This window comes from Microcaecilia unicolor, chromosome 2 (assembly GCF_901765095.1).
Source record: "Microcaecilia unicolor chromosome 2, aMicUni1.1, whole genome shotgun sequence".
In the NCBI taxonomy this organism is placed as follows: Eukaryota; Metazoa; Chordata; class Amphibia; order Gymnophiona; family Siphonopidae; genus Microcaecilia; species Microcaecilia unicolor.
In genome coordinates this window covers 460723804-460740894 of record NC_044032.1, presented here as the reverse complement: position 1 = coordinate 460740894, position 17091 = coordinate 460723804, and the positions used below count along the sequence as shown (strand labels likewise).

At 44.9% G+C, this 17091-nt stretch overlaps 1 protein-coding gene across 1 annotated transcript in view; it reads left to right on the top strand.

Moving 5' to 3' along the window:
- The window catches only part of C2H20orf27 (chromosome 2 C20orf27 homolog), a 121162-nt gene that overhangs the window by 56212 nt on the left and 47859 nt on the right, over positions 1 to 17091 (top strand). Inside the window, exon 5 of the mRNA XM_030190981.1 lies at positions 16237 to 16359. Within this exon, the coding sequence (XP_030046841.1) occupies positions 16237 to 16359 (123 nt within the window). The remainder of the gene's footprint in view (positions 1 to 16236; positions 16360 to 17091) is intronic.

Here is a 17091-nt window from a genome sequence, read left to right as displayed (position 1 = left end):
CGGAGAGATCCTCGCTCGGTGGGGTTGGATGCCTTGGCTCAACCCTGGCCTCCGGGTCTACTTTATGTGTTTCCCCCATGGCCCTTGATAGGGCGCCTGCTCTTGCGGATTCGGCTGCACCCAGGAGAAGTGGTCCTCATCGCCCCGGATTGGCCAAGGAGACCTTGGTATGCAGACCTCCGACATGCTCCTGGAGGCTCCTCTGCCGTTACCTCTGGTACCGAACCTGTTGACTCAGGGACCGGTAGCCATGGAGGACGCCGGCCGCTTTGTTCTTACGGCATGGCTATTGAGAGGGCGCAATTGAGGGATAAAAGTTATTTCCACTCTCCTGCAAGCCCGCAAGTGGTCCACTTCCGTGGCATATGCCAGGATTTGGTGCCTGTTTGAGTCTTGGTGTGCTTCCAGAGCCATTGCTCCAATGCGGGCTCCTGTCTCGCCGATTCTGGACTTTTTGCAGGAAGGTGTACAAAAAGGCTTGGCCTATAATTCCCTGCGGGTGCAGGTGGCAGCGTTAACCTCCCTTCGTGGTAAGGTGGAAGGTGTGTCTTTGGCTGCTCACCCAGATGTGGCACGGTTTCTTAGAGGGGTGCTTCGGCTCCGACCTCCAGTGCGAGCACCCTGTCCAGCTTGGAACCTGGGGCTAGTTTTGAAAACCCTGCAGGCATCTCCTTTTGAGCCGCTTCGGCGAGCATCGGAGAAAGATTTGACACTGAAGGCCGTTTTTCTGGTGGCCATTACCTCGGCGAGACGGGTGTCAGAGCTCCAGGCGCTGTCCTGTAGAGACCCATTTCTGCAATTTTCAGAGTCCGGAGTCACGGTTCGGACCGTGCCTTCCTTTATGCCTAAGGTGGTTTCAGCCTTTCACCTAAACCAGCCTATTTTCTTGCCCTCTTTTTCAGAGGAAGAGTTTCCAGAATCTTTTGGGCAGCTGCACCTTTTGGATGTGCGCAGGACTCTGCTGCAGTATCTGCGAGTTACTAACTCTTTCAGGACTTCTGATCATCTGTTTGTTTTGCTATCCGGTTCTCGCAGAGGGTCTCCATCGTCTAAAGCCTCTATTGCCCGCTGGCTCAAAGAAACTATCTTTTCAGCTTATCTGCTGGCCGGCAGGGTTCCGCCTGTAGCCTTTAAGGCGCATTCTACTAGAGCGATTTCTTCCTCTTGGGCTGAAACTGGAGCACTCTCTCTTCAAGAGATATGCAGTGCAGCAACATGGGCTTCTAAGCTCTCCTTTGCCCGACATTACAGGCTGGATGTGGCTGCCAGGAGGGATGCGCGTTTTGGTGCACAAGTGCTAGCGCGTGGTGTGGCTTGTTCCCACCCTATCTAGGGATTGCTTTGTTACATCCCATACGTAATGGCTTCATCTGCTTGATGACAAGGAAGGGAAAATTAGGTTCTTACCTTGGTAATTTTCTTTCCTTTAGTCATAGCAGATGAAGCCATGAGCCCTCCCTGTATGATTGTCTGTATGCTGTGAATCTGTTTTTCAGGTTCTGTTCTAATTTCCTGAAGTTCCTTCCTTGGGAGAAAGTTGGAAAACAATCTTCAGGATTCATGTTCAGTTTAAATTTAGGAGGATGTGTTCATTCCCTCCAGCATGTTTTTGTTTGGAGGATGTGTTGATTCTCTCCAGGAGGCGCGTGTGTTCCCCTCCAGTTCTATAAATAGGAGGATGAGTTCATTCCCTCCAGTGTGTTGGGAGGATGTGTGATTCCCTCCACTTATACAATAAGGAGGATGAGTTTATTCCCTCCAGGAGGAAGTGCATTCCCTCCTTTATGAGTTCATGCCCTTGTGATGGGCCATCGTTCGCTATGAGGAAAGCTCTTGTGAAGCCATACTGCTTTGGAAGCTTCAAATACTGAAGAGGCAGTGGAGCTAGCTGGCCAAGAGGGCACTGTGAAAGTTTGAGTGCTCTCTATCTCCCCTGCTGGTTGATGGACATAACCCATACGTAATGGCTTCATCTGCTATGAGTAAAGGAAAGAAAATTACCAAGGTAAGAACCTAATTTTCCCTTCCGATACTTCCAGGTCACAGGAGGTATCTCCGATTTTGGTTGGGAACACATCACTTTCAGTACCGTTTGTTGCCTTTTGGCCTCACGTCAGCTCCCAGAGTGTTCACCGAATGTTTAGCAGTAGTCGCAGCGTCACTGTGCAGACCGGGAATTCATGTGTTTTCCTACCTGGATGATTGGCTGGTGAAGAGCACGTTGAAGGACGGTGCACAGGAGTCCATTCAGAGAACTATTAAGGTGCTAGAGCTGCTAGGGTTCGGTTTAAACTACCCCAAGTCCACCTGCTCTTGGTTTAGCAATTGGAACACATTGGAGGCCTGCTAGACACGCAGCAGGCATGAGTCTTTCTTCTGTTGCCTAGGGCAGACACTTTAGTCGCTCTCACCACTCTAGTTCGAGCCAGTCAGCAGGTCACAGCTCGGTAGATGTTGAAGTTGCTAGGCCACATGGCCTTCACTGTGCCACTCCTTTGGCACGTTTTCACATAAGAATTGCCCAGTGGACCCTAGCTTCCCATTAGTGTCAAGCCTTTGGGAACCTAGTGGATGTCACCCAGGTGGCACCGGAGTTGGTTTAGTCCCTTCTCTGGTGGACAGTTGAACCATAGGATGTCCATTCCAAATTCCTCATCCCCAGAAGGTGCTGACAGATGTATCCTACTTACATGGACTTCATAATCAGGGTGCTTTGTCCCCTCAGGAGACAGATCTTCACATCAATCTTCTGGAGCTACAGGCAATCTGGAACGCTCTAAAGGCTTTCACAGATTGGCAGTTCAACCAAATTGTGCTCATTCAAACAGACAATCAGGTTGCAATGTATTACACCAACAAGCGGGGGGAACGGGAGCATACCCTCTGTGTCAGCAGGCTGTCCAGATGTAGCAATGGGCTGTCCAGAACAGAATAGTTCTCAGAGCCACATACCTGGTAGACAAATCCAACAGCCTAGCCAGCAGACTGAGCAGGGTCATTCAGTGTGGGGTGTTGCCTGCAAGATTTTGCAAGTGTGAGGCATCCCCTTTGTCACTCTGTTCCAGGCTCAGGGCACACAACAGCCTGTCATTTGGGAAACAGCCTTCTGTATGCGTATCCTCTCATCTCGTGGGGAAGACTTTGCTGAAACTCAGGCAAGACCAGGAAGCCATGATCCTGATAGCCCCATATTGTCCAAGGCAGATTTGGTTCCCTCTTCTGGAATTATCCTCCAAAGAACTTTGAAGATTGGAGTGTTTTCCAACCCTCACAATGTTCAACATCCCAACCTCCAGTCTCTGGCCCTCACATCCTGGATGTTGAGAGCTTAGAATTTGCTGCCTTGCATCTTGCAGATGGTGTCATCTTGCTGGCTTCCAGGAAAGTTTCTACTAAGAGGTGTTAATCTTTCAAATGGAGTAGGTTTGCCATCTGGTGTGTGGACAGTGCCATACATCCTCTTTATTGCCCTACACAGACCCTGCTTTGAATACCTTCTACAGCTCTCCGAGTCTGGTCTTAAGGGTTCACTTCTGTGCAATTAGTGCTTACCATCACTGTGTAGAAGGTAAGCCCATCTCTGGACAGCCTTTAGTTGTTCGCTTAATGAGAGGTTTGCTTTTGATAGAGTCCCCGGTCAAACCTCTACGTGTGTCATGGGACCTCAACATCTTCCTCACCCAGCTGATGAAAGCTCCTTTTGAGCCACTAGATTCCTGTTCACTGAAGTACTTGACCTGGAAGGTTTTGGTTTTTTGTGGCTTCTACTTCAGCTTGCAGGGTCAGTGAGCTTCAGGTCTTAGTAGCGGATCCACCTTACAGGAAATTTCATCATAAGAGTAGTTCTCTGCACGTACCCTAAGTTTTGATTTCTATCTGAATCAGTCTTCCAACATTCTTTCCCAAGCCACACGCACATCCTTGCAAGAGTGCAGTACAAGACTTGGACTGCAGGCAAGCATTGGCCCTTTACCTGGAGCAGACTAGGCCCTACAGATAGTCCACCCAGCCTTCTTTCGATCCCAGCAAGATGGGGGTCGCCATTGGGAAATGCACCATCTCCAATTGGCTGTCAGATTGCATTTCTTTCACTTATGCACAAGCTAGGCTGATCCAGGGTCATAATGTCAGAGCCATTGCAGCGTCGGTAGCCCACTTTATAGAAGAGATTTGCAAGGTTGCAATGTAGTCTTCAGTCCACACATTCACAGAATTAGTTTGGTGTCTAGAATCCAACTCCACCTTCCTAGGTCTGTTATGTCCTGTTCCAGGCTGCACTCTTACACAGTTTGTGTATAGTTTCATGTTAACTTGAACTAGAACGCTGTTGCTGTTTTCAGTGAGCTTGGTAGCTAAGGATTCCCATATGTGAGAATCAAGTGTCCTATTTTTACTTGGAGAAAGTGAAGATACTTACCTGTAGCAGGTATTCTTCGAGGACAGCAGGCCATTAATTCTCACATACCGTCTCACCTGTTTTTGGAGTCTTGTATAGCTAATTTTTAGGTTAATTCCCCTGCGCTGTTCCGAACAGCACTGTAAAATTAACACAGGAACAGCGCAAGGAAATAACGCTTCTATGGTCAAAACTAGTAGCATTCAAACTTTTGTGCACTAGTAGCTTCGATCATCAGGGTACCTTTGTGGGAGGATTGTGTCTGGGCATGTGCCCAAGGCACAATCCTCCAACAGAAGTTGTTTGACTGGTCTGGGCTGTCACAAAAAAAAATCCCGGACCTGTCAAACCCTGACACAAAGGGGCTGGAGATCCGTTAGATCTCTAGACCCCCACCCACACACACAGAAACCCCTCCCCCAACCACAACCTCCCTCTTAACTCCCCAGGCTCCCAACTCCCTTTCATACCTGGAAGCAGGAATAAGGAGTAAGCACTCCCTCCTGCTGCAAGTGCCACCTAAAAATAGTGGGGCTCTGCCCTGCCCTGGACATGGATTACTTGACAAGGACATGGATTACTGAGACCAAGTCAGCACGGCTTTTGTGTGGGGAAATCTTGCCTGACCAATTTACTTCAATTCTTTGAAGGAGTAAACAAACACATGAACAAAGGGGAGCCGGTTGATATTGTGTATCTGGATTTTCAAAATGCATTTGACAAGGTATCTCATGAAAGGCTACAAAGGAAATTGGAGGGTCATGGGATAGGAGGAAATGTCCTATTGTGGATTAAAAACTGGTTGAAGGATAGGAAACAGAGTGGGGTTAAATGGGTAGTATTCACAATGGAGAAGGGTAGTTAGTGGGGTTCCTCAGGGGTCTGTGCTAGGACCGCTGCTTTTTAATATATTTATAAATGATTTAGAGATGGGAGTAACTAGCGAGGTAATTAAATTTGCTGATGACACAAAGTTATTCAAAGTCGTTAACTCGTGACAGGATTGTGAAAAATTACAAGAGGACCTTACGAGACTGGGAGACTGGGCGGCTGAATGGCAGACGACATTTAATGTGAGCAAGTGCAAGGTGATGCATGTGGGAAAAAAGAACCCGAATTATAGCTACATCATGCAAGGTTCCACGTTAGGAGTTAAGGACCAACAAAGGGATCTGGGTGTCGTCGTCGATAATACACTGAAACCTTCTGCTCAGTGAGCTGCTGCGACTAGAAAAGCGAATAGAATGTTGGGTATTATTAGGAAAGATATGGAAAACAGGTGTGAGGATATTATAATGCCATTGTATTGCTCCATGGACGACCGCACCTTGAGTATTGTGTTCAATTCTGGTCACCGCATCTCAAGAAAGATATAGTAGAATTGGAAAAGGTGCAGCGAAGGGCGTCTAAAATGATAGCGGGGATGGGACGACTTCCCTATGATGAAAGACTAAGGAGGCTGGCTGGGGCTTTTCAGCTTGGAGAAGAGACAGCTGAGGGGAGACATGATAGGGGTATATAAAATAATGAGTGGAATGGAACAGGTGGATGTGAAGCGTGTGTTCACGCTTTCCAATAATACTAGCACTAGGGGGCATGCGATGAAACTACATTGTAGTAAATTTAAAACAAATCATAGAAAATTTTTTTTCACCCGACGCATAATTAAACTCTGGAATTCGTTGCTGGAGAACGTATTGAAGGCGGTTAGCTTAGCAGAGTTTAAAAAGGGGTTAGACGGTTTCCTAAAGGACAAGTCCGTAAACCACTACTAAATGGACTTGGGAAAAATCCACAATTCCAGGAATAACATGTATCGAATGTTTGTACGTTTGGGAAGCTTGCCAGGTGCCCTTGGCCTGGATTGGCCGCTGTCGTGGACAGGATGCTGGACTTGATGGACCCTTGGTCTTTTCCCAGTGTGGCATTACTTATGTACTTAGTGTTAAAGTCCCTAGTTTGTCTGTAAATGTTATCATAATTGTGAAAACACAAACAAGGGTTCACACTCCACACAGTGCTAACAAGCAAGAAGAAAACAGAGGAGATAAAGAAAATGGCAGGATTTCTTTAATTAGCAATTCTTCAAAATGCAACGGACTGTGTTTCAGCGACAAGGCCTGTGTCAGGAGAAAATGTGGGTAGACAAAACATGTGGACAAAATTAGATCTACGTCACCTGAACACAAAACACAACTGTTCTATGCAAGCTTGTAAGAAACAGAGCATCTGAGATTACATCGAGCGATAAACCCACCAAAATGCTTGAATTAATTTAAAATTGGTTATGAGTACTTCAGTATTATAACCATTTAATAAATTAAGGGTCCCTTTTACAAAGCTTAGCATGTGATAGGGAAGCTGTGTGACTTACTTTATATCTGTGGATCATGTGGCACTTGGCACACATGCTAATTTTAGTAAAAGGGCCACTAAGTAATTTCTTTTCTTCGAGGACAAGCAGGCATAATATTCTCATGTGTGGGTAATGACATCCAAAGAGCCTAGTGCGGGCACTGCCAAGTGCGCTGTCACGTTAAATCTTTGAGGCAGTGCCCCCATGCCTTCCCACCGGAGGCTGGAATGTGGGACTAGTAGTCTTGTTTTCCACAGAGCAGAGAGGTAAACTTCTTAATCTCTCCTCAGCATGTCAAACTCTTTTGCCTTTTTGGTGCCTTCTCTTTTTCTGGACATTTTTTTCATATTTTTCTTTCAGTATTAAGTTCAATTTATACTTCTTCTTTTTTTTTTTTTTTTCAATTTTCTGCGTTTTGGGGCCTCTAATATCTTCTTTTGTCCAGGATCTATCAACTATTTTCGGATACGTGACTACTCGAGCTCCCTGGACCAATATAGCCTTTTAACCTAGCGTTGGCCCTTTTTTCCTCCTTGTCAATGAGGGTGCCAAGTGGCTTTAAGAAATGTACTCGATGCAATAGGATTATTTCAGGCACAGATTCCCATAACTGGTGTGTTAAGTGCTTAGTTCCAGAGAATTGGGACATACAGTGTAGCATCTGCCTGTGCATTCAAGCGAGGACTCTTAAAGCCTGCAGAATCCAGCAAGAAAAACTTTTTGGTTCTGCATCAACATTGGCACCCACATCAAGCATGGCAGGGGATTCGATACTCAACGCGAAACCTATGTCCTCAACAACAGACTCACCGACGCAGCTTCAAGAAGGTCCAACATCAGACTCAGTATCAAGTACCTATAAGGACTCTATGTCCTGTTTGTCAGCGTTGCTCTCATCAAGGGATCTGCATCATAAAAAATCTAAGAAGCATCACCATCGTTCTCCCTCCAGGCACTCCTGCCCACACCTCCCCTGCATTGATGTCCTCGATTAACGGGAAGCGTCCATGCCGCAGTAACCATTCTCCTCTTCTTCAGCTCATTTCTCATGGAGAGCCTTCAAGGTCTTCCAGGTCTCCTATGCCTGCACAGGCTGCATCCACACTGCTTTCTTAGCCAGTAGAGATGCCTACTCTTCACAAGAGAATCTGGGCTATTCTCAAGGAAGAGTTTTTAGGGCTGCATTCACAGTCTGTACAGGCTTACAGGGTGCTTGCACCAGTCTCAGCCCAGCCTGTTAGTTCATCGTAGAGAGAGTCTCTGGAAAGGTCCCATACGCTGGTTCAGTGTTGACTCTCGACTGAGGAGTCCTATGGCATTCCATCAGATCCTTCGCCTCCTGAGAGACGAAGGTCCCTCCAGAGAGTATATCTTTTTCTGGCTTTGTCTGTGAGATGGCTCAAGCCATAACTTTCAAATTGTAAATGGAGGAAGAACCTCGTTTAGAATTTTTTTGAGGTTCTGGATTATGACTCAGAAGTAATCACTGTTCCGCTTTATACAATTATGAAAAATACTCAAAAACTGGGAGACTCCACTGACAATTCAGGTAGCCATAAAGAAATTTGATACAATGTATAGGATACAGAAATCCACTGGATTTGGGAAAACAATTACCCTCCACCTCAAAGTACTATTCCCCAACACACATGGCCAAGGCAACAGTGGGGTCAAAAATCCCAAACACCCTCTCTGTCTAAGCAACAGCCTAATTTTTGACTCCTTCCTAGAGAGCATTGCCACTGTACAGTTGTCCATGTCAAACGACCTACCTGTTGGAAGTAGGCTCATTCTCTTCCAACAGAGATGGCCTCTGGCTGTGGGTGCTACACACCATTCAGCATGACTATACTCCATGTTCGTAAAGAGGACCTCCCAACCATCACCAAGAGTCTCGTTTCACCTCCCTCCAAATTTTTGAGAGGAGCTCTCAGCCCTCCTCCAGTAGAATGCAATAGAACCAGTTCCTCCGCTGGACAGGGGTCAAGGGTTCTATTCCAGATATTTTGTCATACCAAAAAAGATGAGTATGTCCAGTTCTTAATCTGCAAGGGTTAAACAAGTTTTTTTTTTACTCAAATATTTTACATGGTATCCCTGGGGTTTCTACTTCCCATGATAGAGGTCAACAATTGGCTTTGCTGTCTAGATCTCAAGGAGGCATACACGCACATACCTATACTCCCTGCCCACAGAAAATTCCTCCATTTTTTGATGTGGAACTCTGCACTATCAATACAAGGTCTTATGTGGCTTGGCCTCAGCTCCTCAAGTTTTCACAAAATGTTTGATAGTATGTTTATTCATTATACACTTGAGAACCACTCTCACCCTTCGCAAAAGAGGCAAACATCTTCCCCTACCTGGACAACTGGTTAATCAAGGCAGCCTCCTGACAGTCAGTGAACACTTCCATTCAGTCCGCCACAAGGCTCCTAGAATTCCTCAGATTTGTAATCAGTTACTCCAGAGCATATATTCAACCAGTTTAGACCTTAGAGTTTATAGGGGCTGTCCTTGGTACTACTCAGAGATGAGATTTCCTTCCTCAGCTGAGGGCAAACAGCATACTACATCTTGCTGTTCAGACATTCAACTCCACCCAACTATCTGCTCATCAGATGCTTCGCTTGCTCAGTCACATGGCTTCAACAGTCCATGTAACACCATTGGCTCATCCGCACTTCTGAATTCCTCAGTGGTCACTCCTCTCAAGGGTCCAAAGCCACGGGATTACTGTCAGCTCGTATTTGAATCACTCCACAGCTACGCCAAGGGGTAAAAGGGCAATTGGGGAAGACAAAGCCATAGGGGAGAGATTAAATGAATTCTTTGCTTCGGTCTTCACCAACTAGGATTTAGGAGAGATACCGGTGCCAACGAAATCTCTATAAACCTAGAGGATGTAATGGGGCAATTTGACAAATTGAAGAGTAGCAAATCTCCTGGACCAGATGGTATTCATCCCAGAGTACTGATAGAATTGAAAAATGAACTGGCAGAACTATTATTAGAAATATGTAAATTATCTTTAAAATCAAGCATGGTACCGGAAGATTGGAGGGTAGCCCATGTAACGCTGATATTTATAAAAGGTTCCAGAGGGGATCCGGGAAATTATAGACCGGTGAGCCTGACGTCGGTGTCGGGCAAAATGGTAGAGACTATTATAAAAAACAAAATTACAGGGCATATTCAAAAGCATGGATTAATGAGACAAAGTCAACATGGATTTAGTGAAGGGAAATCTTGCCTCACCAATCTATCTCATTTCTTTGAAGTGGTGAACAAATGTGGATAAAGGCGAGCCGGTTGATATTGTGTATCTGGATTTTCAGAAGGCGTTTGACAGAGTACCTCATGAAAGACTCCAGAAGAAATTGGAGAGTCATGGGATAGGAGGTAGTGTCCTATTGTGGATTAAAAACTGGTTAAAGGGTAGAAAACAGAAAGTAGGGTTAAATGGTCAGTGTTCTCAATGGAGAAGGGTAGATAGTGGGGGTCCCCAGGGGTTTGTTCTGGGACTGCTGCTTTTTAATATATTTACAAATGATCTAGAGATGGGAGTAACTGATGAGGTAATTAAATTTGCTGACTACACAAAGTGATTCAAAGTTGTTAAATCGCGAGAGGATTGTGAAAAATTACAAGAGGACCTTACAAGATTGGGAGACTGGGTATCTAAATGACAGATGACAGTTATTGTGAGCAAGTTCAAAGTGGTGCATGTGGGAAAGAGGAACCCGAATTATAGCTACATGATACAAGGTTCCACGTTAGGTGTCTCCGACCAGGAAAGAGATCTAGGCGTTGTCATTGATGATACGCTGAAACCCTCTGCTCAGTATGCGACGGTGGCTAATAAAGCAAAGGAATGGAAAATAAAAATGAGGATGTTATAATGTCTTTGTATCGCTCCATGGTGCGAATGCACGTTGAATATTGTGTTCAATTCTGGTTGCCGCATCTCAAAAAAGACATAGTGGAATTTGAAAAGATACAGAGAAGGGTGACAAAAATGATAAAGGGGATGGGATGATTTCTCGATGAGGAAAGGCTAAAGCAGCTAGGGCTCTTCAACTTGGAGAACAGTCGGCTGAGGGGAGATATGATAAAGGTCTATAAAATAATGAGTGGATTGGAAGCAAAAATACATAGTAAAAATTTTTTTAGATACATTAAAAGCAGGAAACCGGCCAAAGAGTCGGTTGGGCCGCTGGACGAAAATGGTGTTAAAGGGGCGATCAAGGAGGACAAAGCCGTAGCGGAGAAATTAAATGAATTCTTTGCTTCGGTCTTCACCGAGGAGGATTTGGGGGGGACACCGGTGCCGGAAAGAATATTTGAAGCGGGGGAGTCGGAGAAACTAAACAAATTCTCTGTAACCTTGGAGGATGTAATGGGTCAGTTCAGCAAGCTGAAGAGTAATAAATCACCGGGACCTGATGGTATTCATCCCAGAGTATTAATAGAACTAAAAAATGAACTTGCGGAGCTACTGTTAGAAATATGCAATCTGTCCCTAAAATCGAGTGTAGTACCGGAAGACTGGAGGGTAGCCAATGTTACTCCGATTTTTAAGAAGGGTTCCAGAGGAGATCCGGGAAATTATAGACCGGTGAGTCTGACGTCGGTGCCGGGCAAGATGGTGGAGGCTATTATTAAGAATAAAATTGCAGAGCATATACAAAAACATGGACTGATGAGACAAAGTCAGCACGGATTTAGTGAAGGGAAGTCTTGCCTCACCAATCTAATGCATTTTTTTGAGGGGGTAAGCAAACATGTGGACAATGGGGAGCCGGTTGATATTGTATATCTGGATTTTCAGAAGGCGTTTGACAAAGTGCCGCACGAAAGACTCCTGAAGAAATTGCAGAGTCATGGAATCGGAGGTAGGGTATTATTATGGATTAAGAACTGGTTGAAAGATAGGAAGCAGAGAGTAGGATTGCGTGGCCAGTATTCTCAGTGGAGGAGGGTAGTTAGTGGGGTCCCGCAGGGGTCTGTGCTGGGTCCGTTGCTTTTTAATGTATTTATAAATGACCTAGAGATGGGAATAACTAGTGAGGTAATTAAATTCGCCGATGACACAAAATTATTCAGGGTCGTCAAGTCGCAGGAGGAATGTGAACGATTACAGGAGGACCTTGCGAGACTGGGAGAATGGGCGTGCAAGTGGCAGATGAAGTTCAATGTTGACAAGTGCAAAGTGATGCATGTGGGTAAGAGGAACCCGAATTATACATAGCTACGTCTTGCAAGGTTCCGCGTTAGGAGTTACGGATCAAGAAAGGGATCTGGGTGTCGTCGTCGATGATACGCTGAAACCTTCTGCTCAGTGTGCTGCTGCGGCTAGGAAAGCGAATAGAATGTTGGGTGTTATTAGGAAGGGTATGGAGTCCAGGTGTGCGGATGTTATAATGCCGTTGTATCGCTCCATGGTGCGACCGCACCTGGAGTATTGTGTTCAGTACTGGTCTCCGTATCTCAAAAAAGATATAGTAGAATTGGAAAAGGTACAGCGAAGGGCGACGAAAATGATAGTGGGGATGGGACGACTTTCCTATGAAGAGAGGCTGAGAAGGCTAGGGCTTTTCAGCTTGGAGAAGAGACGGCTGAGGGGAGATATGATAGAAGTGTATAAAATAATGAGTGGAATGGATCGGGTGGATGTGAAGCGACTGTTCACGCTATCCAAAAATACTAGGACTAGAGGGCATGAGTTGAAGCTACAGTGTGGTAAATTTAAAACGAATCGGAGAAAATTTTTCTTCACCCAACGTGTAATTAGACTCTGGAATTCGTTGCCGGAGAACGTGGTACGGGCGGTTAGCTTGACGGAGTTTAAAAAGGGGTTAGATAGATTCCTAAAGGACAAGTCCATAGACCGCTATTAAATGGACTGGAAAAATTCCTCATTTTTAGGTATAACTTGTCTGGAATGTTTTTACGTTTGGGGAGCGTGCCAGGTGCCCTTGACCTGGATTGGCCACTGTCGGAGACAGGATGCTGGGCTAGATGGACCTTTGGTCTTTCCCAGTATGGCACTACTTATGTACTTATGTAGGTAGACATGAATCGTTTTTTTCCAAAAATACTAGGACTAAGGGGGCATGCGATGAAGCTACAAAGTAGTAAATTTAAAACGATTCGTAGAAAATGTTTCTTCACGCAATGTATAATTAAACTCTGGAGTTCGTTGCCAGAGAATGTAGTAAAAGCAGTTAGCTTTAAAAAAGGTTTGGATGGCTTCCTAAAGGAAAAGTCCATAGTCCATTATTAAAATGGACTTGAGGGAAATTCACTGCTTATTTCTAGGATAAGCAGCATAAAATGTATTGTACTTTTTTGGGATCTTGCCAGGTACTTGTGACCTGAATTGACCACTGTTAGAAATAGGATGCTGGGCTTGATGGACCTTCGCTCTGTCCCAGTATGGCAATACTTATTTACAGTGGTGGATGGTGTCCCAGAGTCTCACCTGGGGTTTCTTCCACATCACAAGGTTCTCACCACAGATCTTTCCATGTCAGTTTGGGGAGCACATCTCTATGGTCTCCACACACAGGGTTCTTGGTCTCCATGAGAGGAATGACATCATATCAACTACTATCTGAACAAACAGGGAGGAACAGGTTCTTACCACCTCTCTTGTCAAGCAATCCAAATATGGACTTGGACAGCTTCTTGAAACATCTCTTATAAGAGCTGTTTACATTGCCAGCAAACAGAATGCTGTAGCAGACAAACTGAGCAGAGTCCTTCAATCTCACAAATGGTCTGTCAGCACCTCTGTAGTAACATAGTAGATGACGGCAGAAAAAAGACCTGCACGGTCCATCCAGTCTGCCCAACAAGATAACTCATATGTGCTACTTTTTGTGTATACCTTACCTTGATTTGTATCTGTCTTTTTCAGGGCACAGACCGTATAAGTCTGCCCAGCACTAGCCCCGCCTCCCAACCACCAGCCCCTTGCTTTGTATCTGTCTTTTTCAGGGCACAGACCATATAAGTCTGCCCAGCACTAGCCCCGCCTCCCAACCACCAGCCCTGCCTCTGCCACGGTTGGTCAGTTATTCCAGCAGTGGGAGACCCCAGCAATAGACCTCTTTTCTTATCCTCAAAACAACAAGCTTCCCCACTTTTGTTTCTGAATGTATGCTCCACTTGTACTGTCCCAATTTCTTCTTGGTCCACTGGGGGAATGAACCTTCTATATGCTTTTACCTCTCATAGGGAAATCTCTTCTCAAACTGCATCGAGACCACGGGACCATGATTCTAATAGCTCCCTCCTGGCCATGTCCAATCTGGTTCCCTCTTCTAACGTTATCAGGGGACCATTGAAGTTAGTTCCTTTTCCAACCCTAATAACACAGTATGAAGAGTCCCTCTTTCATACAGACCAGTGATTTTCAACCTTCATCTCGCAGCACACTTGCAAGGGGCAAAAATTGTCAAGGCACACCACTGGAATCTAACCCTTACCTGCCCGTCCCCGCTAAGATCCATTCCACCCCCCGCAAGTAGTAATCTCCATCTCCACCTATACCTGTAACCTTCAGAAGTAATTATTTAATTATGCCTACTGAAATACATTAGAGCACCAATATACCTTCTACTGGGAAACTGGTGCAGGTTGGACCGTTACAGATTCCTACACAGACACCACATAGAAGCAGAATCCTTCACCTCGGTTGCAGATGCAAACAAAAACTGAAAGCAGAGATACCGGACTCTACATGTCATGCAACACCAGAAAAGTTGAAAGAAACACATGTCGTCCTGCACTGTGCAAAATAAAGCTGACATGTAAATGATATTTAAATATAATTTACATCTGCATAACACCTGCATAATTCATGCACACCGATTGAAAAACATTTGAGTGGCATCAGTGCTTTCCATCCTAAAGTTGATAAGCCAGTTTCAGTTCATCCTTTAATAGATTAATGAAAGGTTTGTTTTATACCTCCTATCAAGCCACCTCCAGTTGTGTGGGATCTCAGTATCATCCTAATGTCTCTCATGAAACCTCTATTTGAACCGCTTAGTTCCTGTTCTCTAAAGTTCCTCACATATAAGGTAGTGTTCTTAATAGCTCTTCTGCCAAATGTCAGCAAGCTTAGGCACGCTGTAATCCTGGAGAAGCTACACTACATACCTTAGACTGTAAGTATGCTCTAGCATACTATCTGGAACATACAAAACCTCATAGGAAGTCCCCCCCCCCCCCCCCCCTGCTTTTTTTGTCTTTCAGCTCTAACAGATTGGGGATTCCCATCACCAAATGTACTATCTCAACTTGGCTGGCTGACTGTCTCTCTTACATGTATGTTCAGGCTGGGCTGACCCTTCATGGTGTGGCTACTGCTCACAATGTAAGAGCAATGGCAGATTCAGTAGCCCATTTCGCTCTGCCTCCATTGAAGACATTTGCAAGGCAGCAACGTAGTCTACCCACATCTTCACTGCTCACTACTGCCTGGAGCAACATTCTAGGTGGAATAGTTGGTTTTGACAAACAGTCCTGCATAATCTTTTTACTTAAGTCTACTCCACCTTCCAGGCCCTTTTTTTTTTGCCACCAGGCTCGCTCACTACTTATTAAAAAAAAAAAAGATTTTTATTGTGAGCTAGTGAATCCCACACGTGAGAGTATTATGCCTGCTTGTCCTTGGAGAAAGCTAAGATACTTACCTGTAGCAGGTGTTCTCAGAGGATAGCAGGTATACATTTTCACATCCCTCCCTCCGCCCCTTGAAGTTGCCTGCTTAGCTTTAGTACTGTACTGCAGGTCCTGCGCTTGAACGTCACGTAGGAAGGCACCTGCGCATGTGCGGTGGCGGTACTGCCTCAAAGATTTAAAATGACAGTGCACTTGGTAGCATCTACACAGGGCTTCGTGGATGACATCACTCACGTGAGAGAATATATGCCTGCTGTCCTCGAACACCTAAGAATTACTCTTGAAGAATGGACCAATCCAGATACCTAAATTAGCATATCTTTTTTTTTTTTTTTTTTGGGGGGGGGGGGGTGGCTATATGGTATTATATTAAAAAGCAATGTTTACAAATTTGGTTAATTTTGCACATTCCATGACAGTAGTAAATTCTTTTTTCAAACCCGAACGTTATTAAAATGGTATACTTGCAGGTACAGTAGGTATTTCCAAGACAGGGTATGTGGAATATGATCTCAATTTCATAAATTTACTTTCAGTACTCACCATAGTATTTCCACCATTGCAGAGCTTACAACTAAATTTTATAAGAGATACTAGGTATTGACAACTTATTTTACATATGAGCTACTGTGCTGTTCTCTGTAGTTTAAAAATAAAAAGTAATTCTTAGGCTTTGATTAAATTCTAGGTGAAAGCTACATTGGATTAAAGTTCTGTACAAGAGAGCTATTAAAACATTCCCTGAAGAAAGATATAGGGCATATGAATATAATTTTGTTTTTCTTTACAGGGCATAGTGTCAAATGTGAGTATGTTCCATGTAAGGAAGGAGTCCAGAGAGAGGAAATGATGATGTCAAGTAAAACTGATGATAATCTCTGTATGAAAGTGGTTGTTAAAGCTCGTGTAATGGGTAGGTACTTTCTAAGTGTCTTTTATTTTACATTCCATCCATTATATAAAGTCTTAACAGTAAACGCTTTCAAAGTAGCTTTTATGCATAAACATAAACCTACATACACAAAAAATTTAACTAATAATACATATCTACTTTTGAGAGATTTAATTTGTACATAACGCATTATTTTCGACTTAGCCTCATCAGTGACAGTTGTTAAAAAGTGATTCATTTGAACTTTCTAGACCAGGGGTGGGCAGATGTTTTGGTCTAAGCAGTGCTTTTTTTTGTGCCGGTACGCAACGGTACAGTGTACCGGCACCTTTTTCCTCTCCCCCGGCGAGTCCTGACCCTTCTTTCACTCCCCTACTTACTTTGACGTCAACTCGGCAGCGCAAACGGTGCAGGCAGCGATTGAGAGAGGCTGTAAGCGTCGGAGCTTCCCTCTGCGAATCCCGCCTACGTTGTTACAACTTCCTGTTTCCGTATAGGCGGGACTCGCAGAGGGAAGCTCTGACGCTGGCAGCCTGTGGAGAAGGAGGACGGGCTGGGAGGAGGATAGGCTGTGAGAAGAAGAATCGCTGGACATGGGAGACGGGAGGGCAGGGGAGAGAGGAGAATCGCTGGACATCATGGGAGGGCAGGGAAGAGAGAATCGCTGGACATCATGGGAGGGCAGGGCAGGGAAGAGAGAATTGCTGGACATTGAGGGGAGGGCAGGGAAGAGAGAATCGCTGGACATTGATG